The 27,764-nt window shown below is 52.8% G+C and overlaps 1 protein-coding gene across 4 annotated transcripts; it reads right to left on the bottom strand.

The window, feature by feature from the left end:
• Positions 1–1,302: 1,302 nt before the first annotated feature.
• Positions 1,303–27,175, bottom strand: FKBP5 (FKBP prolyl isomerase 5). 4 transcript variants are annotated; one of them, XM_061349428.1, is made up of 11 exons: positions 27,053–27,175; positions 15,098–15,226; positions 13,817–13,961; positions 13,449–13,591; positions 12,520–12,634; positions 7,260–7,416; positions 6,250–6,340; positions 5,417–5,500; positions 4,395–4,580; positions 3,265–3,504; positions 1,303–1,697 (listed from the first exon to the last, which is right to left on the bottom strand). In XM_061349428.1, exons 1-11 carry the CDS (start codon positions 27,146–27,148, stop codon positions 1,599–1,601), a joined length of 1,485 nt encoding a protein of 494 aa, XP_061205412.1. In that variant the 5' UTR covers positions 27,149–27,175; the 3' UTR covers positions 1,303–1,598. The 4 variants fall into 4 exon arrangements, with proteins under 4 accessions (XP_061205412.1, XP_061205414.1, XP_061205413.1 ...); XM_061349430.1 differs by lacking the exon at positions 27,053–27,175 and adding an exon at positions 20,034–20,058; XM_061349429.1 differs by lacking the exon at positions 27,053–27,175 and adding an exon at positions 19,985–20,009.
• Between the last annotated feature and the right edge of the window lie 589 nt (positions 27,176–27,764).

Below are 27,764 nucleotides of genomic sequence, written 5' to 3'. Positions count from 1 at the left end.
GGGCTGCCCCCAGATGACTTTCTTTGCTTTGCCAGCAACAAAAAGAAGCCGTTTCGTCGCAGAGCCCCTGGTCGGCAGCCCCAGAGATGCTTTGCTGGCTCCGAGACACCCGGGGGATGCTGTAAAACCCGAGACCTGGATGAGCAGCAGGGCTGCAGGTAGGAGAATGGGCATGCTTGAGAAATGGTGCTTCAGGTACCACCTGTGGGACTAAAGAGGAATTCTAACACAATCTGGTTTATACCCCAGGACTGTGGCAGAGGGGGTGTAACAGGGACAGGCAGAGGGTGTAGAGGCACCTGCATGGCTCTCTGCTCCCTCTGCACCCTCCCCACGGGTACACAAACCTCCTCCATCCACCCCGGAGCCCCTTCCCAAAGGTAGGCACTGGCAGAAAACCAAAAGCATCAGGACAATTCTCACCCCCAGCCTGCCCCCAGGATGCTGCTGGTAAAACAGGGCACCAGTAAATTCTTCAACAAACCCCTTGCTGGAGCCAGGACATCTCCACATCCTCCCCCCAGCGAGCCCGTTTGCTGAGCAGGATCCAGAGAAAACACTTCTTTATTCTTTTCTTTTCTTCAGTTGTTTATTTTTAAGCTCCAAAAGGGGCTTTACAAAGAACAGAGAGGAAAACTAAAGCTGTTCTGACAGTGTCCCTTTAGGATGCAGGGTGACCATGGCCAAGGTGGCAGCAGCACCGGTGCACAGACACGATGTGCCCCAGGCCCCCCTCACCACAGCAGCGAGCTGTGAACACACGGTCCCAGCCCGCATCCAACGTCTCAGCCCCTGCTCTTTTCCTCCCCTGTATGGAGCCCAAATAAGCAATAAAATCACTTAAAGATGGGTGCTGAGGTGTGGGCTGCAAGCCACGGATCGGCTGCCTGCGGCTGGGCAGGTTTTACTCTCCAAGGAGACAGAACCTGGCTTCTTCAAAGGATGAAGTGCTCACCAAAACCCTTGTTACAGGCAAGCTACATCCTATCACCAAGTGGCTGCAGTGGAGGTGATGCAGGTCCTCACCCTCATCCCTGGCTTCACACTGCAACCCTTTTGGCCACACACAAGAAACCACCAGGAGAGAAACCCCATTTCTGTGCCCACCCCAGTGAGTACGCACAGGTGTCAAACCCCCGGGTGCTGTGGGGAGCTGGGTGCCACCCATGCCTCTGCCAGCAGCGCAATGCTGTGCCAGATGCAACCGGAGGCAGCACTGCAGTGTACAAGGAGCATCTCCCACATCCCAATCCCAGGAGGAGCCAGGACAGCTGACACGAAGCCAAAGGAGCCAGGACGAGCTGTCTGTGGAAACCTCCCAAGAGGCAAGAGTTTCCATTTTTATTACGATGATGATTTTTGTCTTTCTCTCCGTTTCCACACTATTTGTTCCACGTGTGGTGGTCCCACAGCATCCCACCAGTCCCGCTTGGCCCAGGGCGGTGGGACAGGGTGCGGATTCTCCTTTGCAAGGTGCCTTTTTGCTTCCACGATCACACAAACTGTAACAAGCTTTACAAGAAAACACTGGCGAGTCCTGAGGTCTGACAGCAATCTTCTTCTATGGGCAGGAGGCTCTCCCTTCCCCTCCTCCTCCATCATACATGGCCTTCAGCATCTTCACCATCAGGTTTTGATCCCTTTTCACAAGCTGCTCTCTCTGCTACTTTTTCAACCCGGGTTTTGCTAGCTGCTTCCTACAGGACAGCAAATACAGCACATAGTTGGGAACAGGAGAAAGAGCAGGCAGTTACAGTGATGCTGGGCATGGGTGCAGGTAAGCCTGGTAGAGCAGGCAAACCACAGAATCAACCAGACTGGAAAAGACCTTTAAGATCACCAAGTCCAACCTTCACACCAGCACTGCCAAGGCCACCACAAAACCAAAATTCCCACCCTAGGAATTCCTCCCCATGTGAGATCCCCCCTGCCTGTAGACTACTGCAGCTCACACTGGAGGCTCCTGTTTTCTTGGCTCAGCAGCTGGACAAGGTTACAGCTCGTCAGCTCAGCAAGCCTTTGGGGAAGGGATGGGATCCCCTGGAAATGGTGCAACCCACCTCGATCAGGCTGAGAGAGCTGGGCTGGGGCAGCCTGGAGAAGAGAAGGCTCCTGAAGGGGAGACCTCAGAGCAGCTCCAGTGCCTAAAGGGGCTGCAGGAAACCTGGAGAGGGGCTTGGGACAAGGGATGTAGGGACAGGCCAAGGGGAATGGCTTGAACCTGCCCGAGGGGAGACTGAGCTGAGCTCTTAGGCAGAAGCTCTTCCCTGTGAGGGTGCTGAGGCGCTGGCACAGGGTGCCCAGAGAAGCTGTGGCTGCCCCATCCCTGGCAGTGCTCAAGGCCAGGTTGGACACAGGGGCTTGGAGCAAGCTGCTCCAGTGGAAGGGGTCTGTGTCCGTGGCAGGGGTTGGAGCTGGAGGAGCTTTAAGGTCCCTTCCAACACAAACCAGTCTGGTTCTATGATGGGAGCAAGGCACTGACATGGAGCAAGCCTGGAGAGGAACAGGGCAGAGGGACAAGTAGATAAGGCAGCAGCATTGGAGTGGGGATATAAGGGACTGAGCTGTGGGTAACAGCCCATACACTGGCTGTGGGGGCAGGAGAGGAGCACTAAGGCACAGCACAGCCCCACGCCTGCTCCAGCCATCACTCTCCCTGACCTGAGCTGGTTATCCCAGCACACTGCTTCCTGGTCACTTATTCCACAGCCTCAACCTCCAGGCACCAGTGCAGAAGAGATTAAACCATAAATGACCCGTACAGACGGCTTGCAAAGCCATGTCCTCTCTTGTTACAGTACACCAGGTTTTGTTCAGAGGAATGCTGGAGGAGAGCCTGTTACGAGATGGTGATCTCTCCATAGGAGCACAGGAGCAGGCTATTGCCTTACCAGCTGCAGGAAATCCATCCTATCATGTCTCAAAATACCCCTGGCCGTGCCAGAGACAGAATGACATTTCATTTTACCGGTGACCAAGAGGTCATCAACACTCACTGGCTGGGAACAGCAAAATCGAGTCCAAATGCTCACCCTGTCATCAGCTCTCGGGAGCTCACACCACAAATACTTCCATTGATGACTGAGCATCTGATGGCAGCCTTTGCCTAAGAGAGACCCACAAATAAACCACTTCTTCCCATTGCAGCAGGCTCTATCCCTCCATCCTCAACCTCATCTGTAACTCAGTTGGTTTTAACCCATCTCTTTGCGTGACAAACCAGCTGAGCATCCTGTTAGATGGCCAAAACCAGGCAACACGCACCTTTGCATCCCTCTCTGCAAACTTTGTGAACATGTTGGCGTAGATCCTCCGGTCCCGCTCGTTGTGTTCCTTTGTTTTTTTCTGGCACACGGAGATCTGGGATTTTGCTGCTTTGTTCTGTGGATTCACTTCCAGCACTTTCTGAAAGTCACATTTGGCCAGCTCGAACTCGTTCATCAATAACCTGGCTTCGCCCCTTCGGTACAAGCCCTTCTCGTTGTCCTGGTCCAGTCCTAGTGCCTGCAAACAGATAGGTCCCCATTAGCAAACTGGGACTCCCACAACTGACCCCTTTAGGGTCATACCCGCATTAAATGTGCAGGAATTAGGACAAGGTGGCTTCAAGTCTCCAGAGCACTTGCACCTTGCTGAAGAAGAACTGACTTGTCTCCATCAGCAGTGGCAGGTTGATACCATGGTTTACTTATTTCTCCACGCCTAAAATCCCCCTGAGAGAAGCTGAGTCGATGGGAGACAAACCCACAGGCAAGAAATCAGGTGTAAATGCTAAACGTGAGCCCAGAGGAGCACAGCAAGCTCAGAGGTGAGGGAATCAATGGACTGAATGTGCTTTTGTGTCCCTGCTTTACCAAGAATGTTATTTTCCTTTACTAAAAGCCACATATGCATCTTGGAGATGACTTACCTTTCAGATTAAGGCAACTAGCCTTAATCCCATGTGCAAGATGCTCAAATCTAAGCCTTTTATGAAAGAATTAATCATTTCCTGACAAAGATGAGGTTGCTGCTCTTCAGGGGACTGGCAAAGCCCCATCCCATCTCCCAGTGGAGATCACCTGCAGCTCTAGCACACTGTCCCTGCTGTACCCAGATCAGCACCAAATGCCCATATCCCGCCCAGGCAGACCCAAACAGCATCTGAAGGCTGCCAGCCCATGCAGCATTGACTCCTGTGGACCTGGATTGCCCTAAACCCGTGCCCAGGTGGATTTTGAAGCCCAGAAGGCACTTTTGCTCCAAGCACACAGCATCCACAGAGAGAAGAGATGGTGGCACCATCACACTGCCATTTGGAAATCACTTCTCATACAAAATGAAACTCAAAACCCCCAAATTCCCAATGAAAACAATCAGCAGGAGAATGCTCCAACTGCCTTGTGCACCTCTACCTTATCGCAGCACTCCACAGCTTTGGTGTACTCTCGCAGCTTCAAGTAGCACATGGCCAGGTTGAGGAAGGCAGCCAGGAGAAAGGAGTCGGAGGCTTTTGACTCTTTTTCAGACAAGCCATACTCCATTTCCAGCCAGGACACGATCTTCCCATACTGAATCACTGCCTGCAGGTATTTGCCTTCCTGGGATGGAGCAAAGAAGAAGAGGCTAGAGGAACCTGTGCTGACAACGCTCAGTCTGCTCCCGAAACATCCTGCAAACAGGTTACGAGTTTAACGTGGGGTGGCCACTAAGTAAACGGAGGACGATGCCAAGTACCTACAAATCCACCAGGGCTTGGCTCAAGCTGCTGCTGTGCAGCCCCTGTGAATCACAGAATCATCCAGGCTGGAAAAGCCCTTTAATCCCATCCAGCCCAACCCTTACCCCAGCACTGCCAAGGCCACCCCTAACCCATGGCACTGAGGCCTTGTCTCCACGCTGTGTGAACACTTGCAGGGACGGTGCCTGCAGCCCTGCCCTGGGCAGCCTGTTCCAATGCCTGAGCACCCTCTGGGGCAGGAATTGTTCCTCAGCTCCATCTAAACCTGCCCTGGTGCAGCTTGAGGCCGGTTCCTCTTGTCCCATCCCTTGTTCCTTGGAGAAAAGACTACAAAGATGCTGGAGAGGGACTCTTCATGTGGGACTGTAGTGACAGGACAAGGGACAATGGGTTCAACCTTAAAAGAGGGGAGACTGAGCTGAGCTCTTAGGCAGAAGCTCTTCCCTGTGAGGGTGCTGAGGTGCTGGCACAGGGTGCCCAGAGAAGCTGTGGCTGCCCCATCCCTGGCAGTGCTCAAGGCCAGGTTGGACACAGGGGCTTGGAGCAAGCTGCTCCAGTGGAAGGGGTCCCTGCCCGTGGAAGGGGTTGGAGCTGGATGACCTTAATCTTGATTTAGTATCTACTAAGTCATGTATCTGATGGTCAACCCGAATTTATGTCTAGCTCCCTTGCTCCTCGATCCTCAAGCTTACAAACCTTGAAGTACATCGTGCCCTTCTCCTTGACGACGGCAGCCTGCTCCAGCTTCTCTTTTGTGTCCATCTCCCACGACTCCTTGGCCTGCAAAGAAATACCTGGAGCAATCCCAGTGGCAGCCCACTGCACCCGGCAGGACCACACAGCTTTCCAGGATTGCTTGTAATGAGCAGGACTCCTCAGGGCAGTATTACCGAAGGTAGATCCAGCAGCAGTGGGTATGAGGGTACACCCAGAGCATGCACAGGGGCAAAGACTTGAAGCCTTTTACAACAGTGGAACCCCTACCAGATTTGGGATTTCTCACTGAGCCAAGGTCATTTGTCCACCTGAACCCTACAGGAGGAAAAACCCTGGCACTCCAAGAAGGGAGAAGGAGGATGGAGAGAAACACCCCACAGCAGGAGATGTGGTGGATCTCACTCCTGCTGCAACCAGAGTGATGGGTGAGGGGGGGACCCAGCCAGGGATGCGGGACAGCAGCACTTGCCCCATCCCATGGGCATCTCTTGCATCCTGTCCCCAGTACCCCAGTGGCTGGACACGCTGACTTGTGTCTGTGCAGCCCAGGGTGGGGGGAAGAGAGGTAAAAATAATGCAAGAGAAGTAAGCAAAAGGAGAAAACAAACCCTAAGGAAGTACAAAAGGAACAAGTGAGGAACAAAGGAGAGACCCAGGCGTGGAGCCCAGCCAGGCGAAGCACACAAACCAACAGAACAGATCAAGAACACAGAGCTCCCTGGTGACGCCCCCCCTGCAGCAGGGGCTGGGCTGCAGCCACGCCAGGGCCAAAGGGTGGGCGCTGAGAAGGGAACCTTGGCTCCTGCCCTCACCTTCTCGAAGCTTTTCAGGGTGACCTCGTAGACCAGCTCCATGTTCGCCTGGATGCCGTATTTCGGCTTCCCTGCCTCGCCGAAGCCGTACCTGACCGGGAGAAGGAGCTGTCAGAGGATGGGGAACCTTCCTTTCGTCAGCGTTTGGCCATGAACTCAGACCCACGCTGCAGATTCCCACCTCACACCCAGCGCCACGTCTGTGGCTTTCTAGTGTTTTGTGGCCAAGAGGATGTTCAGCCATGGGCTGGGGCAGCCTGGAGAAGAGAAGGCTCCTGAAGGGGAGACCTCAGAGCAGCTCCAGTGCCTAAAGGGGCTGCAGGAAACCTGGAGAGGGGCTTGGGACAAGGGCCTGTAGGGACAGGGCAAGGGGAATGGCTTGAACCTGCCCGAGGGGAGACTGAGCTGAGCTCTTAGGCAGAAGCTCTTCCCTGTGAGGGTGCTGAGGCGCTGGCACAGGGTGCCCAGAGAAGCTGTGGCTGCCCCATCCCTGGCAGTGCTCAAGGCCAGGTTGGACACAGGGGCTGGGAGCAAGCTGTTCCAGTGGAAGGGGTCCCTGCCTGTGGCAATGGGTTGGAACTGGATGGGCTTTAAGGTCCCTTCAACCCAAAGCAGTCTGGGATTCTATGATTCTGTGCTATTCTCCACAAGCAAAGATACCTGACAACACTCAATGCATTATATAGTGGGAATCACCATTTCCAACTGCATCAAATCCATCTTTTTATACCGGTTTCCATCCAGTGAAGACAAAGCCCATGCCATTTCCAGGGAGACATTTTCCTTTCAGCCACAGGACTTGGATAAAACTCTTTCACCTGATTTTATGAAGCACCTCAAGATTCCTACCCACATTCCCCTGTCCCTCTTGCCATCCCTGCCAGCACTGCTAACCCAAGGGTTTCCTGGAGGGTCCTGTTTTCAGGATTGCTGTTTTCCATGACTGCTAAACCAATTTTGGATCCTGGAAGCTGAGAACTAGAGGGTGTCCCCGCAGGGGTGCTCCTTACCGTGGCGCGAGGTAGAGGATGCAGTGCTCTCCCTTCTGCATCTTCTCCAGAGCTTTGTCAATGCCGATGGGGATGTCGTGGTCCTCCCCTTCACCCACAATGAACTTCACATCTTTGCAGTCGAACCTGGTGCCACCACAGAATCCCTCCAGATGAACTGCGAGGGGAAGAGGGGACAGGGCAGGATCGCACCTGGAGCCACTCAAACCAAGGCAAGGTGGGCTCCAGAGGAAACACCTTGTAAAGCAGCATACAAAGCAGATCTCCTGAGATCAGGCAAAACCTCCAGCTCTGAAGTAGGGAAGACACAGGGCTGGGGGTAGCCAAAGAGCCCCTGGTGAGCAGAAAGGGATGGGGAGGGCTTGGAAACACTGCTGAAGAGCAAGGCAGGCCCATCTCATCCACCCAAGGACCAGACAACAGATAAACATCATGACTAATATGTTCCCCTCGGACTCAAGTGCACGAGTCAAGTCTTACTGGAACTGGATATTGCTCCTGGCACGCAGCCACGCAGTTTATCACGGCGATTACAGACCTCCTATACAGTGCTATAGCGCCTTGCCTTCCACCTCGAGAGCAAGGCTGTGTTCCCCTGCCTCCCAGAACTCAAAGCACAAGATAAACTTTTCTCTTCTTTATTCCCCCCCCTTTAATCTTCAACCAGCAACAGCCCCAGCCGCTGGCAGAAGCACAGGCAGAGCGGACACCGGGTACCTGGCACCTTCACCACCTGGTGCTGCTGGCTGCCTTTCCACAGCAAGATTATGCTTTATTTATTCCATCCTGAAGCCGTTCCAAGCTTTGGGGACAGTTTTATGTTCTCTGCACTCCGCTGGCAAGGTACAAGGCACAACACGTGCAGGCAAATGTAAAGCAAAAGCAGTTTCCTGAGGAACTGATGTACCGTTAGGGGAAAAAAGCCAACACGAAACACAGTTGTTAGGAGAAAAACCCACAGTGGGCATTCACGTGGCTAGAACTGTGCGTAACGGCTCCGCAGCATGGAAGGACAGGAGCTTTACCTTTCCTCGCAGCAGAGGGAGCAGGATGTGACCCGAGGATGTGCACTGAGCCCCTCACCCTGGTGTCAGGGCAGCAGGAAGCAAGTGCAAGGACAAGCCAAAGCAGACGCTGTGCCAGACACAGCCAAGAGGTTCCAGGCTCCGTATGGGAGAGCTGCAGCCTGGGATGAAGGAAACCCACCCAGCTCTGCTCCACAGACACTTCCCTGTCCCAGGACCTATGGGAAGTCACCAGAATGAGACTCACAGACTGAGCCTGCAGGAGAGCCCCAACCCCAGGGCAGGTCCAGCTACGCTGCCATAGCACCACCCGAGGATGCTCTCCCCACCACAGGGACAGGACACCAAGCTCTGCCTCGCCACCCTGCTCCTGCCACCAAAGCCACACTGGGACCCGAGTGCAGCAGAGCAGAGGATGCTCACGAGCTCAGCAGCACCCTGGGACACATCCTGCACCCATCACTGGCACGCAGTGACCATGTGTATGCTCCCTCAGATCCGGATGGGGACAAAAGGCAAATTCAGCTCCTCCAGGGCTAACCTTGGCTTTTGCACTACCCAAAACCAAACCGCAGCTGTTGTCTTAGGCTAAGAAAGTGGAAAATTCAGCCTCAAATACAGGTAACCCACAGCACCATGCATGTTCCCAGGGAGGATGGATCCATAATCCCCACCCCTCAAAGCAGCACTACATCTCTCCCCTTTTCCCTGTCCCCAGCGGGATGTGGCGGTGACAGCAAGGTTCCTCTTTACAACAGGATGCACAGGAGGATGCTCCGACCCTTCCCTTCCAGAACGGTTTTGCTCTATTTTAAAAGCACACAAAATACACTGGATGCAGAAGGGGGTAGGAAATCTCTGCTTGGGTTTCCAGGAGCAGGTCAGCTGGTTGCAGTCGCTCTTGGATTACAGGGGGGGAAGGCTCCGGAGGAACATCACTCCGGTTGCAGCTCTGACTTATTGTTCTCTCGGTGCCTGCAGCGATTTTGTTTTTGAAGAGCTGAGAACAGAGTGTACCGAGTGCGGCTGGCACACGAACTTGATGTGCTGACAGCAATTTGTGCTCAGATTAAAAACGGAGAAGGAGGAGGGATGGGGGGAAAAGGTTGTAACAAAAGCTGGAATGCCAGATCCCAACTGCAGCCCCGGTTTTAAGGACCAGAACCGCGATTTTAGGATCTGTATAACTTAAAACAAACAAAAAAAAGCTTTCAAAACTCCAGCCTGGAGATGCTTGTTCCTGGAAATGTGGAATCCCAGCTGGAATTGGGCTGGAAGAAACGCCTCCCAGATACATGGCCCTGAGGAACCATCACCGCTCCCGTGGTCACGGCCGTGCACTGTCCCCATGGCTGCTGTGCCACCCCAGCACAGGGCTCACCATGAACAGTGCTGCAGTTGTGGGGTTTGGGTTTAACTTTAAAAAAGCATGTTTCATATAATCCTCGGATGAACCAGGTTGGGAAAGCCCTTTAATCCCATCCAGTCCAACCCTTACCCCAGCACTGCCAAGGCCACCCCTAACCCATGGCACTGAGGCCTCGTCTCCACGCTGTGTGAACACTTGCAGGGACGGTGCCTGCAGCCCTGCCCTGGGCAGCCTGTTCCAATGCCTGAGCACCCTCTGGGGCAGGAATTGTTCCTCAGCTCCATCTAAACCTGCCCTGGTGCAGCTTGAGGCCGGTTCCTCTTGTCCCATCCCTTGTTCCTTGGGAGCAGAGCCCAGCTCCTCCTGGCTCCATCCTCCTGTCAGGCAGTTGGAGGCAGCCATCAGGTCCCCCCTGAGCCTTCTCTTCTCCACACTGAGCCCCCCAGGTCCCTCAGCCCTTCCCCATCACACTGTGCTCCAGGCCCTGCCCCAGCTCCGCTGCCCTTCTCTGGCCCCGCTCCAGCCCCTCAATGTCTCTCCTGTAGTGAGGGGCCCAGAGCTGAACACAGGATTCGAGGTGTAAATTTGCACCCAAACTGCTCACTGCAGGGCAGCCTTGTGTGGCTCCTCCTTGTCCTCTCTCACAGTGATGTATTTAAGGGTCTCCAGCACCTGAATGAAGAGGGATGTATAGGACTAAATGAATTAAGGGCCATGCAAGCTGCAGACGGAGGCAGTGGGATGATACCAGCGGGATCAGAGCAGCATTCCCTGTATCTGCCTTCTCCACAGGCAGGACATCCATCATCACAATGACCCCAAGCATGCTCCTGCTTGCACTGCTTGCTCTGATGGATGCATTCATTTGCAATAGGTAAAGCAGGGATAATAGGATGAGCACTATCACATGTGTGAGGAGCTTCACTTTTGGCTCCCTATGTCCCTTCAGAGAGATGATTCCTGGCTGCTGCCCTCCCTCCCTGCTTCAGTCCCTTCCTGAGCCATTAAAGCATCATCATGTTCCAGAAAACCTCAAGCTGCAAAGGGAACAACCACAGAGGGACCAGGGCTCTCCCCATCCTCCGCACTGGGCACGGTGCTGCCTGTGAAGTGCTCAGACATCATCAAAATAAAGAGGAATGCTGGACCCGTGATGATTGCCATTCTATTTAGTCTCTTAGTTTCATCTTTGGGGGTGTGGAGCCAGCTCGAAGCTCGGCTGGCAGCTGGTCCCCAGCTGAATGCTCACTGCGGGAGAGGCAGACAGTGGAATCTGAGTCAGAAACTCATTTTTCCTTACGAGGAAGCCTCGTTAGAAGAACCAGTCATCTAAGGCAGGGAGCTTTATGAGCTGTCACAGCTCAGATCCAATTTCTCCGTCGCTAAAGGGAGTTAATCTTTGTGTACGGGAGCTCTGAAAGAGAGAAAGGAAATGCTCCCGTACAGAGCGAGCTTTGAGTCTGTGCCTGAGTGGCTCCTGGGAAGAAACAGGACCAGCTAGGCTGGAGAAGACCTTTAAGATCATTGAATCCATGATAAATGAGCCCGGCTTCCCCCACCCAGACCAGGGTAATGTCTGCTCCAGAAACAGGATCAGAACAGGGGCAGCCCAATGAGACTGAGCTCCTCATTCTCCTGTATCAGCTGAGACGATCCTGGACCCAGCAAACCCTGTGTATTAGTTTCACAGAATCATACAATGGTTTGGGTTGGAAAGGACCTTGGGATCCTCCAGTTCCAACCCCCCTGCCACAGGCAGGGACACCTCATTCTAGACGATGTCATCCAAGGCTCTGTCCAACCTGGCCCTGAGCACTGCCAGGGATGGAGCATTCACCACTCCTCTGGGCACCCTGTGCCAGCGCCTCAGCACCCTCCCACTTAAAATGTTCTCCCTTATCTCCAACCTGAGCTTCCCCTGTTTCAGCCTGAACCCATCACCCTCTGTCCTATCACTGCAGTCCCTGATGGCGAGTCCCTCCCTGCCCTCTTCAGCAGCCTTCTGGCCGCAGGGGTAGAAAAGGCTCCATTCTGCAAAAGATGCAATAAAACCCACCAAAACTACCATCGAGGCCAAAACAACCTCTTCCCTGTGAGGGTCCTGAGGCGCTGGCACAGGGTGCCCAGAGAACCTGTGGCTGCCCCATCCCTGGCAGTGTTCAAGGCCAGGTTGGACACAGGGGCTTGGAGCAAGCTGCTCCAGTGGAAGGGGTCCCTGCCTGTGGCAGGCGTTGGAGATGGAGGAGCTTTAAGGTCCCTTCCAACCCAAACCACTCTGGGATTCTAACAAGTATGCCAGAGAAGCTGCTGAGCACCAGTGTCAGTGCCCAAAAGAGATGCCATTAAGGGAGGATGACCTGGCAACTGATGCTTTCCAGGCAGGGAACAGACAGGGGTTTTGGCAGCCAGCGTATCCCAGAGCAGCCTGGACACTGCAATGGATGCAAAAGGGTCAGCAGAGAAGCCACAGCCCTGAAAACCCATGTGAGGGTTTGCTTCCTTCATCGTCACCCTGGCTGAGCAGCTCCAGGGCTCACAGCAATGTCTGTCAATGCAACTGAGGGAAGAGAGCACAGGTACACTGCAGTGGCCCCTCCAGCACCTCTGGCTGCTCCCATGGCCAATCCACCCTCCCAGCCAGCAGCTCCAGCAGAGCCAAGGAGAGCTCAAGGAGCATCCCCAGGAAGGCAGGGAACCACTGCCCTCCATCATCTCTCCATCTCATCCAGCCTCCAGCTGGACATCACAGCATCCCACCATGATGCACAAACACCTGCAACCTGTATATTGCTAACAGCTCCTTGCCAGTGGGCTGGAGGGATGATCCTGCAGCAGAGCACCTCCCTCCACAGCAACCAACACTCACTTTCTACTGTAGCACCTTCATTAGGGTTGGAGTAACCTTCTCCCTTCCTCTTGATCCTCCGGATTATCCCTCCGTCCTCAAACAAGTCCTCGCCTTTGAAGTCAAGCAGCTCAACCTAAAAAGTAAAACAACAATGAAAAGGTGGGCAAAGCTCAGGGAGAGGGGAAGGAGAAGAGAAAATACAGAGAAGCCACAGAGCAGCAGTTCATCCCCTGCCTGGAGAGCCAAGGCAACCAATTCTCCATTCAGCTGCTGAGCAGAAGTTGCCCATAAAAGCCAGCTCCAAGCCACAGCATAATACACCCGATTTATTAGAAATTGGGACACATCCAGTACCTGAAGCACAACACAAAGTAACAGTACAAACAAGTTTATGAAGCCTGTAAGGGTACAACACAGTCATTGCTGCAAGATGCTGCGAAAGCGGCCCAGGACCAGCGTGGGCAGGAGCTTCCCCTTCATGCAGGACCAGCTCCGACCCACGGCTTTGTCCCTGTTTGACCTGCAAAGGCTCTGCCTGAAAGTGGACAGCCCCATTCCTCCCACCGCCTGGTCCTGACGCGCCCTGCCCCGTGCCAAAACCTTGGCTCTCCAACCACCCCCAGCATGAATGGGTTTTTAGCACCCAGAGGCTTTTCCCAGCCACTTTCTCCTCCCCATGTACATGTTTAAAGCAGGAATCTGCCCGCTCTCCCTGCTGGCACCGGGGCTCTCCCCAGCCGGAGGTTTCAGTCCCAGCCTCCCAGCTCAGACACACATTTCTGAGAAAGCCCTGGCAGCGGTTCCTGGAGCACAGGGACACGTTTCAGGAATCCAAGCTGGGGTTTTTTGTTGGTTTTGGGTGGGTTTTTCTTCCTTTCTGAGCTGGCTGGCAAGGCAGGGAGGGAGCAGGGGACGCATCCACGCACCGGCTCCGCGGCGTTACTTGCCTCAAAGAAGAGGGTGGCGTTGGAGGGGATTTTGGGGGCGCTGCCAGCAGAGCCGTACGCGTACTCGGGTTTGCACAGCAAGTAGCAGATCTCTCCCTTCTTCATGGTAGCCACCCCGATGTCCCATGCCTTGATTACCTGACCTAGGAGAGAGGCACATGTGAGGCAGGAGGGAACAACCACCAGCGCAGGGAATACCCAGCCTGGCTGCTACAAGGATGGCACCCCACGAAAAAGCACCCTCAGAAGTCACTTAATGCAGGGCTGACACTGACCATCTATCGAGCAACAGGGCCCCACCACCCTCACGGTCATCCCATTCCCCCCAGCATCATCCCAGCCTCAAGCATCCCCCCGGCCCAGCTCACCCTTGCCCAGGCTGAAGACAAAGGGCTCGTTCCGATCGCGGCTGGAGTCAAATTTTTTACCACTGGCCAGTTTGCCTTTGTAGTGGACATAAACCTTGTCCCCAATCATGGGGGACTCATCTTCAACCCCAGGTCGTTTAATGATCTGAGAGAGAGAAACCACCCGTGAGAAAGGGAGGCTGTGGGACAGCTAAGGATGCATGGGGAAAGATATACAGATATTTGATAGGGACACAGATATTAGATACACAGATATTAGAGACATATATACAGATATCAGTATTAGCTATAGATATCTATATTATAGATACTAGCTATAGATCCTAGCTATTGTTATAGGTATTAGCTATAACATCTATCTAGATACACAGATATTAGGCATAAGATATATAGGCACACATGCATTTTCATATATACATACATGCATTTTGATACATAAACCACATGCATGCACATATATAAATATATATACACACGTACACATACATATAAATATATGCATGCACATACATAAAAATCTATATACACACATGCATATACACCTCAGTGCTGCTCTAAACCAAAGGAAGGCTTGAGGGGGGGAGCCATTCAATTTGTCCTTCCATCAGCCCCTAAAAATAAACCCCACGGGACAGGGCTGGGAGCTGAGACCTGCCCGTTCCCTGCAGCCCTGCCTGGATAAACACAGTGGCTCGAAACCCGACGCGAAGGCGACCGCGCTCGCTTTCTGCCCGTACACATCTTACTCGCAGGGGTGTGTCATTTCACTACTCGCTTCTTGTCAACACTTCTTTTGAGTACTACAAGCCTGGAACATGCAGTTCTCGAGCTGAGGATGGAGCAGGGGAGGATGCTATTCTTAGAGGAAAGGTCCTATTCAACTGGAGAAGAACAAGCGCTGGGGAGCAGAACTATCCAGAAACGGCCCTGAATATGAAAAACGGGTTGTGGAGCAGACTGCATGACCTCAGTGATGTGCTCTTTTTAATGTCTGTTGAGTCACACACAAAAATGCCTTGTGGATTTACAGCTAATAATCTGATTAGGAACACAATAGCAGTGAAATTGATTGAGCAGCCTGAATCCATCAGTCTCAAATACCACTCCATCCTTCTTTATTACAAGTGATGCTCATTTCCTTTGCCCTTCGAAGAGAAGAAACCAATCTACAGCTCTCAAAGTACTACATGACCCCAGAGGCTGGAGATGCAGCCCACCGATGTGACTGTGCTCCCCAGGAAGCAGAAAGAAAGGCAGGACCCTCCTGGCAGCCCCCCTCACCTTCAGGACCCCTCGGTCTCGAGCCGGTGTGATGTCCTCCCCATGCTCAGCGAGAGCCGCCGCCTGCACCTCCCCTTCGCTCTTGGTGGCCTCATCAGTGGTCATGGTCTCTCTGCATAAGCCCTGGACCTGGGGAGACATGACACCCACCCTGTCAGCCTGTCAGGACCATGGGAAGTGGTGTAAGAGGAAAGGGTTAAAGAAAGTAAGTTTCTCGCTGTGCTGCGGGGCCAGGGCAGGAAGCTTTGAGCACATCTCAAGTGTACAGAGCGGAAAATCCCTTCCCAGGGGCCACCCAGGCTCTGCTGAACCATAGGGCACAGGAAACCCCGATGTGCAGTGCCCAGGGACAGCCCCTCAGCTTTGTCTGGCCACACCGGTGCAGATGCTCACAGTGGTCCCCAGACTTCACCTTCAGCCTGGTGGCTACCACAGAATCATAGAATAGTTTGGGTTCAAAGGGACCTTCAGAGCTCATCCGGTCCAACCCCTGCAATAAGCAGGGACATCTTCAAGTAGATCACCTTGCTCACCAAGCTTCACCCATCCTTTCTGGCTCACACAGAAGTGAGCACTTCTTGGGTATAGGTGCTAGAAATACATGTACCAGGTTAGCATTTGCCTTTTGAGGGTCTTTTATACAACTCAAGATTATTTCCCACAAGGAATCACCTTTTTGTCAGAGACACTATAATTCAAAAAGCAGCACATCAACCCCAGGCAAACTTTGATTTCTCTTGCCCACCAAAAACACTCCAAAGAGACAGAGCACGTTCCAAGTCTCAGGCAAGCAAAGCATCCCCCTGCATGGAAAGACCTGAACAGGCAGCAAGCATCTTCTCCAAAAACTAAACCCAAACACCAAAAGAATCCCAACTATTTGGGTGGATAAAGAGAAAATTCACAGCAAGACTCAAAGAAATTGGTTTTGTTTTCTGCTGGAGCTCCACACTCCCAACGTCACCACTAAGGTGCCACAAAAGCCTTTTCGTCAAACACATTCTTTTTCCAGCAGCGCATGGTGAAAAGAGAATTGCCTATGGCTTAAACCCCATATTTCCTGATGATTTCCTTCAGACCATAAGGCTATTTTGGTAGCTGCACTGCTGCGTGGCACATAATCAAGGAAACATGTGACAGAGAATGAAAAGTGATGGGGTTTTTAAGACATAAACCAGAACTATTAAAGTCACGTTAGTTGCGAAACTTTCCCATAGTCTTTGGTGTGGAAGCTGACGTTAACCAGCAGGAGAAAACACTCATTCAGGGGGTTCGAAAAGAGCAAAGGATGTTTCCAGCTCCGAGGGCAGAGAACTTGTGCTGGAAGAACTGAGCTCCTCGCACCCGGGTGGAAAGGGAAGAGCTGGAACTCGCCACCCCCCCAGCACAGGAAGCCACCGAGACACAAAGAGTCCTGCAATGGAAGAGGCAAATAAAAAAATAAGGAACTACTTGCTGCAGTGCTCAATTATCACAGGCTTTGGGGTCACATGGATGAAGACTTTCTGCCTGCTCCCTTTCCTAAATAATAAACCTAAATAAAAACACTAAAACCAGCAACTTTGGTGGCAAGGCTTATTATCTCCAGGTGATGATAAACTGGAAAATAAACCATGGGTTACTTTGGAAGCAATGTTTTATGAGGGTGCTGAGGCGCTGGCACAGGGTGCCCAGAGAAGCTGTGGCTGCCCCATCCCTGGCAGTGCTCAAGGCCAGGTTGGACACAGGGGCTTGGAGCAAGCTGCTGCAGTGGAAGGAGTCGCTGGCATTTGCAGCGGTGCTGGGTTAGATGTGATTTAAAGGCCCTTTCCAAACCAAACCGTTCTATGATTTGGATGCTGAGATGGTCTCCAAGCCACCTAGCACCACCATGGCCATACTGGAGATGAGTGAGGAGTGGTGGTGCCCATCACTGGCACTGTGGCTCAGCGCTTCCCAACACAGATCCTGGGCAGCACCAGGGACACAAACCATAACCCATTTATTGTGGTGTTAAGGACCAGGAGGAGCACAAAGGGGAGCAGCTTGCATAAGAAATTCCACCTCCTAGAAAAGAACCTCCCAAGGTCCACCAAGCAGCCACCGCTGGGATGCACAGACGGATGGGGAGGTGCTGGCTCTGGTTTGCCGGCTGCTAAATCCCACCAAGAGACATCTAAAAATACACCATACGCATCCTTCTCATTATTTTTCTACGTAAGCAATTAGTGGAGTCATCCAGGGAAGCTGGCCAAGGCAGGCAGGAGGGGACACGCTCTGCGTCAGAAGCAGTGGGAGGGATGGAGCCCACAAGACCGGCTATTAAGATGAGGTCCACATTATGAAAGAGCTCGAGACTTCTCCATCCAATGAGAGCGGCTCAACCTACGTTAGAGAAAACCCCACACTGCTCCCGCTTATCTCGGGTTTGGAGCAACAGGAGGAGACTGGCTGGGGCCCAAAATCCCAATTAATGTGGAACAAACAGCTGGGGGGGGATATCTGCTACTCCCCAAATTCAACTCCCGCGACGCCGGGGAGTGCTGGTGAGAGCCCTGCGAGCTTGCTGGAGCCGTCAGTGTGGATCTTCCCGCTGCAGTGCCTTGGATACAAACAGTTCATTACCCCGTGCAAAAGCCTCTGGGTATTTCTGACCCGAGAAGCAGATCCTGCTCTCCTGCTGTTCTCAGCCACAAGCTTAATGCTGTCAGTCTGTCAATGAAGCCAGGTTAAACGCTCTCATCACCCACACTGCTTTATTTCCCTGGGGTGTAAATCTGGAAGGGAGGGTGGTGAGGAGTTAAACCCCTTCAGGCCACGGTGTCCTCTTCAACCCAGAGGTGCAGCGATTCCGCAGTGCATCAGAACATCACTGAAAGGACACCAAGAGGAAAGGAATTTCCATGCAGAGAGAATAAAAGCAATAGAGAGGAGAGTAAAAACTCCAGAGCACGGCCCAGGAAAGCTGCTTTGGGGCAGTTCTGCACAACTTGATTCCTTCTATTCTGAAGCAAAGTCCCTTGAAGGAGCCCACAAATACCCCTGCTTGAGCCCCAAGCCCGGTGCTGGGGCCTGGCCTGTACCTCCAGTCACCGCTCAGGACCCAAAGCCACCAACTCCACCCTCCCCAGGCCCCACAAAAGGACAAATTTATTCCTCACTGCTAAAGGAAAGGGTTTGGAGGCTTCAGTTGCTTTTAACTGGCCCCCACTCCACTGGCTGACCTGGAAATACAGTGTAATAATCTGTAATTTATGAGCTATAATAAACAAGCTTTGAAATCCAGAGGTTTCAACATCTGGACACAATCTCTTTCAAGTGCAACTATCTCAGCATTAATTAATATAAAATATATTAAAGAGCTTCTAGCTGAGCAGACAAGGAGGCTTGCGAGTTCAGAAGCCTCCTCCAAGTGTGCGACACACGCTTCGCTTGGACCAGCACATCCTGACCCATGGTGCCAGCACACAGCCCCACTAAAGGAATATAAACTCATGGAATTGTGGAATGGTTCATGTTGGAAGGGACCTTAAAGCTCCTCCAGCTCTGACCCCTGCCACGGGCAGGGACCCCTTCCACTGGAGCAGCTTGCTCCAAGCCCCTGTGTCCAACCTGGCCTTGAGCACTGCCAGGGATAGGGCAGCCACAGCTTCTCTGGGCACCCTGTGCCAGCGCCTCAGCACCCTCACAGGGAAGAGCTTCTGCCTAAGAGCTCAGCTCAGTCTCCCCTCGGGCAGGTTCAAGCCATTCCCCTTGGCCTGTCCCTACAGGCCCTTGTCCCAAGCCCCTCTCCAGGTTTCCTGCAGCCCCTTTAGGCACTGGAGCTGCTCTAAGGTCTCCCCTTCAGGAGCCTTCTCTTCTCCAGGCTGCCCCAGCCCAGCTCTCTCAGCCTGGCTCCAGAGCAGAGCTGCTCCAGCCCTCGCAGCATCTTCTCATCCACCCCTTTAACTGCTCAAAAGCATCAAGGCTGCATCCATCCTTCTTGCAAATCCGCTGGTTTCCCAAACACTGTCCTACACTTTGGCACCAGCAGTTGTAAATATTATTGTTCCCTCTTCCAGATTAAAAGCAGCATCCCCATGACTGATACTCATGAGCAGTCGATGCCCATGTGCAACCAAGCTGCCTGCGATGGGCCAGGCTGCCCAGGCTGAGCATCCTTCTGCATGTCCTGATACAGGCACCACTGTGGCTTTATCCCTCATTTTAGCACTGCCACACAGACATGAATTCAGCTGCGGCATCAGATAAATAATCATTTTTTGTCTATTTTTTTTAAGGCAGGTGAAACAAAGGCCTTTTCTTGGTGTCTTTTTAAGCTGGGCAAAGGCCGGTGCCTTCCCCACCTTCATGACCCTCCAATGGCGTGTGGTTTTCAGGCTGGCAGCAACACCAGGGCACTGCACGGGCACTTGCAGAAATGCAGTGGGCACAGAGAACCACAGAATCAACCAGGTTGGACAAGACCTTTAAGATAAAGTCCAACCTTTTCCCCAACAATGCCAAACCTATCACTAAACCACGTCACTAACGGCCCCATATACCTCAGAGCCCTTTCCTCTTTGCATGTGCCTTTCTAACGATGGGACCAGGAGGATGCACACCATACAACAGCAACACACACTGCACAAAAACCCACACCGCAAACGCAAGCCGTTTGGTTTTACAGTTCCCTCTCTACATGAGTGTTGCTATCTTCCAGCCTCAAGAAACAGGAGACAATTCCTATTTTCCGAGCAGAGAATGGGATGCAGATGTCCAACCCCGGCTGAGGACAGACAGGTATCACACATGCTAGGGTTTCACCAAGCACACGATCCCGAGCCACGTTTCCTAGAAATCAGCATACCGGGAATTTGCCAGCTCCAAATGGAAACTTTCTGCCGCAGATCCCTGCCAGAGGCTCACCCGAGGGGAAAGCAGCAGAAAGGATGGGGAGGGTTTTGAGGGATCTCACCTTGCCACCATGCGATCGCTGGAGAACGCTGGGAAGTCCAGGAAGGGTCTGGAGGTGCCCACCCAGAGACAGGGTGAGGATTTCACACCAAAACCTGGTAGAAAAGAAAGGAAGTCGTTAAAAATAAGACTGTAATGTAAAAAACCCCACATACACTTTATCCTCAAACAGGGGTTAAGATGAAGGGAGAACAGAGACGGCTGTTCTAAGCCACAAACCCAGCTCTGCTATGGTCAGAAAGGAGTGATAAGACCACAGACAAAAGCTCCCATGGCAGATCCCCTGCAGCCATGGGACGATGTTTTGATTTGCTGTTTCCATAAAACAGCATTCAGCATCTTACCATCAGCTTAAAAAAGGGGGAAACAAAGAAAGGAGAAACAGAAAAGGCTATATTCTGTCCAACTTTTTTATTGACAGTTGCTGAAAGTCAGGAGGAAAATTAGCATGATGAAAAAATAAGAGCAAGGGTTTGGGTTTTTTTAGACCTACTTAGCACAAAGCACTTCTATGGCACCACAAGTCTTAAAAGCTTTTGATTGCAACACAGGAGGGAGTTTAACATGCAAAAGGTCAGGCTAAAACCAGCAAATCTGAATGCACCAGCTGGGGGAAACAAGGGGCCCCACATCCTGGTGACCATCACCCCAAATGCCACGAGCATTGCCCCAAATCGCAGTGAGCACTGCCCCAAATCCCAGCCCTCAAGCTAGGCAGGAGCTTGTGGACCTGATCCTAGCACAGCCACTGACAGATAACGAAGACCAGCCTACCCAGCGCAGCAGCCAGGCTCTCTGCACTGTCCCACTGGGGTTTCGCTTCCCCTTAATTACAAAAACCAGTTTTTCTAATAAAATCAGAGAATCACAGGATCAAACAGGTTGGGAAAGATCGTTAAGATGAAGCCCAACCATTGCCCGGCACTGCCAAGGCCACCCCGAACCCACGGCACTGAGGGTTTGTGAACACTTGCAGGGCTGGTGCCTGCAGCCCTGCCCTGGGCAGCCTGTTCCAATGCCTGAGCACCCTCTGGGGCAGGAATTGTTCCTCAGCTCCATCTAAACCTGCCCTGGTTCAGCTTGAGGCCGGTTCCTCTTGTCCCATCCCTTGTTCCTGCTACCTGAGTGAACAGTCCCCATACTGCGGGAGAGGGGAGCCCGGAGCAATGTTTTTCCCAGGACAAGGGTGTTTTAAGGCTCCTGGAACAACACAAGCCCGAGAAGCAGAGACCCAGGAAGATGGTGTTTGAGTTGGGAATAAATTAAAACTGGGATTCCTAAGAAAACACGACCTTCTTAAAGGTGCTGAGCAAAGCAGCACCACACAACCCTCAGCCCCATCCCGACACAGAAGGATGCACCCAGACATTTGAGTGCCACTTCTCCCACTCATAGATCACAGCTTCCATTTGACATTAACTATGTTTCTGACTTCCCACCCCTTCTTTAACACAAATAGCGAAGCCATTAAATCTAAACTATATCTAAGACTCGCATGGACTGATTTACATCCTAGCATGCACATTGTGCAAGCAGCTAGCATCGCACTGGGCCCATCACGGCCACTTTGATTCAAACAAAAAGCCAAAACACAAATAGAACTGCTTTCATGGCCCAGCACCCTGACCAACCTCCATCCTGGCCAGGGCAAACCATAACAGACCAGGGACCAAAGGTTATCCATGGGGTAACTCCTCCTGCCCATGGAGATCCCGGAACCCCCACAAGCATCCCTTGAGCATCCCAGGGCCACCTGCCCTGTGGGACACCCTGGAGAGGGATGTGGCCACCCATCATCTCCCAAGGACCAGAAGGTGCTGGTGCTGTAACAGCAGAGAGGCAACAAGCAAAGAGTTTTAAGCCATTAAGAGAACACCGAAAGGAACTACTGCATGAGGCTAACTTAAATACAACAGCATGTGCTCCCATCACATCAGCCTAGCTAATCATTTTGCCCAGCTAATACTTTTAAGCTTCTGAAGCAGTTTTAGTTAAGATCCAAGTCATGAATGGTTTGTTTCTCCTTTTTAAATATGCTGAAGAACAGACTGCCCTCAAGATTCAGCTGCAGAGAGAAGAACAAGTGAGCAGAATGGCTGTTGCTCCCTGCCAGGATAAATATTCCAACAGACGGATGGGTTCAGCCCCTCTGCATCCCCCAGGAGCCATGGCAACACGCAGAAGGCTTTCAGCAAGGTGTTGCCCCCCAACCACAGTTTACAATATAAACCCATTAAAAATAATCTGGTTATTAGCAAAGCACCATTTTTGTCAGGGTTGCTTCAAGTAAGATGCTGCAGGTATAAAGCTCCTTTTGGCTCTCTAGCAAGCATCCCATCAGCAGCCCATGGTCCATGCCCTCAGCATGGGTGCCCAGAGACACAACACCCTCTAATGTAAAATGGACAAAAAACCCCAAGCAATATATTTTCCCCTCTCTTTTATTCCAAACCACACACATATACTGGGAAAAGCAAAAGCCATACACATTTATGGGTTGCTGCTCTTTCAAGATGAGAAGGTACCAGGACAGGATGCAGTCAAGGGTTTTACACACTGATGCTCTTCTGCTCCTACCCCTGAGGATTTCAGCTGATCCCAGCACAAAAGACAAGACTCCCACAGGCAGCACATCCCAAAAATACTGGAAAACCCAGGAATGCCAGAGCCAGCAGCAAAGCCTCTCCTGTGCATCAGCAGGAAGAGGCAACAGCCTGCACCCATCCCACTCCTGGAGGAGCTAACACGGTCTCAGATGATGGTAAAACATAAAAGATAAGAACCAGTAATAATAAGTGTAGAATGGGCTGTTTCAGCCCTGCCTCAGCTTCCCAGGAGATGGCTGGCAGAGGGGCCCATCGCAGCATCCGAACGAGCTCAGAGGCCATTATCCACAGACACAGAAGAGCACTCAATTTCCTAATGCTTTCAGAAATCAGGATTATGTAACTGGAGAGGGGAAAAACTACAATAATATAGCCAAGCAGGTTACATAAACCACCCCTAAAAAGTGAGAAAGTGCTCGACATCCCGCTGCCCACTCCCTGGCAACCTCAAACTGGGGTTTCTGCCATTGAAAATGAGCAGGCTCCTTCCACCGTGTCTCCTCTGCTGGTCAAAACAAGCAGGGAGAACAGACCCAGCCAGGCTTTTCGGGACACTGGAAAGAAATATTCCACCTCTGGCTATGAAACATGAAGTTCCATTCCCTGGACAGCACAGTCTGGTAACACTCACCCCTCCCCTCCACGGAGCATCCTCCTGGAAGCAGCTACAGCATCGCAAGCAAACCCCATTTTAAGAACCAGCTTGGGGGCACTAAAATAAATACTAAATGGGAATAAACAAGGAACACCTTGTCTGCCAATTCTGTCCTAATCCAGCCTTTTTTTTCTGAATAAATTTGACAATTAAACTTGGATTTATTTCATCTTTTGTACTTTCTAAAATCATCTCATTGCTTGCAAGAGATTCCAAACAACTTTCCACCCAGTCACTGGCACCCACAGCAGCTGGAATGTGTATTTTATCCTTATGTTATCACTTATCCCCATGCACAAGCACTTGGTAGCACCCTGAGATCCCAAAGGAGGGATCCCCAACTTGGCATCTGGCATTGCCAGAAATAACCCGGCACCCAGGAACCTTTCTATGAAGCTATGTGCGTACCAGGGCTCTATAAATGCCAAACTTCACTGGGCAAATGACAATTCCCGGCATGTTGTGAAACACCAGCCTGCTCCCACCCCAAATCAGGATTCCTTGGAGAGGAGATGGAAATGCCACGAATGGCCAAAATGATGCTGGGGGACCAGGACTGCTGTCACTGGAGGACCCTGCGAGGTACTCGGGGGTCAGGATGATGCTGAGAATGCTGTGGCTTTGGGGACAATGTTGCACACCCACCAGGTCACCGTCATTCTCACCAGCCCAGTGGAAACATGCATGTGAACACGAGTGCGCACACACACAGTGTGAATTGCTGAAGGATGGGGAGGGAGCCATAATGGGGGTCACACGCCAGAGATGAGGCTATTTGTGAGGCCGTGCCTCCTACGACTGCTTATACTGAATTAAGTGATTAAATTGAACATAGATAGCAGTAAGACAAGGGGTGATGGGTTCAGACTGAAACTGGGGAAGTTCAGGTTGGATCTAAGGCAGAAGCTGTTCCCTGTGAGGGTGCTGAGGCGCTGGCACAGGGTGCCCAGAGAAGCTGTGGCTGCCCCATCCCTGGCAGTGCTCAAGGCCAGGTTGGACACAGGGGCTTGGAGCAAGCTGCTCCAGTGGAAGGGGTCCCTGCCCGTGGCAGGGGTTGGAGCTGGAGGAGCTCTAAGGTCCCTTCCAGCTCAAGCCATTCTATGATAGAAATATTCCCATTTCAAGTACTCTTGGATTTAAAGAACCTCATTTCCTAAAAGTGGTGCTACCATTTATGCAGATGGGGCAGAGGAAGAGTTAACCTCAGCTCCTTCTCACCCCACCTCTTCACTTCTGACAGTTTTACTCCGATCCTTTTCATTTTCCAGCACACTCGCTAGCAAAATCAGAAATCCTGATTGCAGTCACAGTTAGCGATTACAGAAAAAGCCCGTCGGGGCCATGACAAGAACAACTCGTACGTTAGAACAGTCATGGCCATTTCCTTACACCCACAAACATACCACATTAAACTAAATAAACACAACCCCCCCAACTTTGCTAAGAAACTTATTTCCTTGTGATATCTATGCATGAGACTGGCACGAGCTCCAGCGATCCCTCAAGGGGCTGTAACAACTTTAGATGCATATATATGAGGGAGTGAATATAAAATATTAAACAGTATAAAAGTAAAAACAAATGAGAACAAATTGTTCTTTGAATACTTCAAGAGCATTCCCCCACTCTGAGCCAGCCCAGGGAGCTGTGGCCGGACAGAGCAGGGTCTCAGTGCTGAGCATCTCAAGCTTTATAGCTAATCTGCAAGCTGGCAGTTAAAACACACCCAACCACACAGCAGTGATGCTCCTGAAGGATGCAGCTTGGTTTTTTACTTGGGAATTGTCCTTATTTTCTGGCTCATCCCAGCAGGAAGATGTTCTAACAGCGCTGGGAAAGGAGCTCAACGTAATTCAAGCCCGTGCTGGGCAAATACAACTTTGGGAAGCTATGATTATATAATTGTCTGAAAAAGAAGATAAACAAGGGCACAAGCTGTCAGGCCAGCAGCCATCTCTGCTCCAGGCAGGGTAAGAAGCCACACTGGGATAGCCTTCCCCCCCCCTAAACCGCTCCAGCACCATTCCCACTCCATCCTCCAAGCCCGAAACTGCAAGAGAGGCCACATCCATCACCTCCCAGCAGGCTGTGGCAGAAGCAATCACTGCACCAGAAACCTGTTGGTTTAGGGCTTTTTTCCTCCGGCACAAGTCCCAAACCCCCAAAGAACTCCCGGCACACCTCCCTCTCCACCAGTGCCCCATCCTTGTGAACATCCAGCTCCATCACACCCTCACCTTCATCCTCCTGCATTGCATCTGTTGCTGTTATCACCCACCGCACAGCAGGGCCAAGGACCAGCATCCTAACAGGGTCTCTAGCATTCTCAGTGAGGGACTCCTGCATCCCACCTTTGGGCTGCAAAACTCATCCCCCCTGGGAAGTTAATCCTGCTCGGGAACGCCAGGTTGGAGATAGAACCTAAGCATATCCAAGCCGCAGCATCACCGCCTGACCCAAACCCACGCCACCTCCAAGAAAACAGCCCACAAAAGCACATACATGCTCTGCCCAAAGGATTTAATGATTTTCTTCCCCTCGAGCCCTTCTCGGGGCAGAGAGGGAGGGAGGCAGGAGAGGCAGGAGGGCTGTAGCGTACCCATGTTTTAAAGGGAAGAGCAACCTGCTTTTAACTTCTCTTTTCCAACTTCTGATCCCAATTCCCATCTTGGATTTGATGCCTCAGTGATGTCCCAAGTCCACCTCAACAGTTTAATGACTCGCTATGAGAGACACCATTCAAACTCCACCTTCAAAAACCCACAGTATCAACTCCCAGCCGTTTTTTTTCCAGTTGTTTTCCAAGCTTTTCCCCACGAGCAGCAGCACAATTCCAGGGAGGACAAGGCACAGCCACAGCATTGGAGCCGGGGACACACCAAGGATGGATGTATCCCCCAGGAGCTCTCACTGCTCACCACATAAAAGACTTTCTCCTGCTAAGTGCACTTCAATGTGTACTTTAAAAACAGAAGCTTTGAAAGAGATTTTGTGCTCAGAGAGGAGGAAAAATAGAAGATGCTTAAAAAATAGTCACATTTATCTTGTGCAATCACTTATTCCTGCTGCCAATAAACTATAGATTTGTGCAACATGCCCTGTAGGGTGTTTTTGGTAGGTGGCATTAGAGAAAGTGTAGGAGCTGAGCACCAGAGCCTTGTTTGGTGAGGGGAAAGGGGGGAAAAGAGAAATCCCCCCCCGCGAGCACCATTCAGCTGGTGCGAACGGTGGGACACCGACCCCTACCCGCTGTGACGCCGTCCTTCCAGTGCTATCCCCATCCCAGAGCACCCCGGTGCGTCACTGCGGAGCATCATCCCAGTATCCCTCAGCACTGCTCCTGCACCTCTGGGTTAACTCCCTCCCCATCTCCTGCACTGGGGGGGTGGAGGTGTCTAAGCCGTGAGGACCCCAGCCCATCCTCACCCCACAGCAGCAGCTGGGAGCTTCATCCCCTTCCCACACGACTCCCCAGACCCACGAAGGACCCAACGCCTCACACAGCCCCAGGAAGGGTCCCGCAGCCGCACGCCAGCCCCACACACCCCCCCCCCAGTGCTTCTCCAGCCCCAGACGGAATCGCCCCAACCCCAACCCCAGCCCGGCTTCCCACAGGAACCACGCAGCCCCACGCGGGGCACCCCAGCCCTCGGCAGCCCCGAGTCCTCCACGGCACCGCGCACAGCCGCTCCGACGGGCGCAGGGACGGGCGCAGGGACGGGCGCAGGGACGGGCGCAGGGACGGGCGCAGGGACCCACCTGCTGCCGCCACCGCCCGGCTCCGAGTGACCCAGCCCGCCCGGACCGGCTGAGTCTCCCCGGCCGCCGCGCCCCGCCCACCCGCCCGCTCCTCATTGGCAGCTCCTCCTGCCAATCTTGTGGACGGCCCCCGCTGTGCCTTCCCATTGGCTCGTGTGGTGGTGGTATGCAAATCAGAACGTGCTCCGCTCCCCTGGCGTGCCCGAGCGCCCCGCCCACCCCGCGCACTCGCAGGGGCCAGCGGCGGAGCAGGGCAGGAGCCGGGGGTCCCGGTCCCGGGCGATGCCCTGCGGGGGGTCCCGGGATGTGCAGCGCTCCTGGGGAGTCCCCAGCCCCGTGCAGGGCCCCGAGGGTGGGGGGTGTCAGCTCCATGCAGGGCTCCAAGGACGCCCCGGCGCCGTGCAGCGCTCCAAGGCTCCCGCAGCCCTAAGCTGTGGCCCCGGGGGGGGGGTTGGGGTTCGTTCAACCCCGCTCAAGGGCACCCCCAGCCCTGAGCAGTGTCCCGGGGGGGTTCATTCAAACCCCTTCAAGGGCACCCGCATCGCTGAGGACCAACCAGCTCCACGCAACGCCGGTGGGGAGAGGGGGTGCCCCATCCCCGTGTAACCTCCTCGGGCCTTGTTATGGGGCACGGGAAGCCGCAGAAGGCAGATACCGGCCCCTGCCCGGGGTTGGAGGACGCCGGGTGCGGGGGCACGGCGAAACGTTCCGT

The sequence above is a fragment of the Neopsephotus bourkii genome, unplaced genomic scaffold (assembly GCF_033783945.1).
Source record: "Neopsephotus bourkii isolate Nb327-2 ecotype Australia unplaced genomic scaffold, CSIRO-AGI_Nbou_v1 NB_414, whole genome shotgun sequence".
NCBI lineage: Eukaryota > Metazoa > Chordata > Aves > Psittaciformes > Psittacidae > Neopsephotus > Neopsephotus bourkii.
Note: the sequence above shows the minus strand (reverse complement) of the source record. Positions and strands in the feature narration are given on the sequence as shown.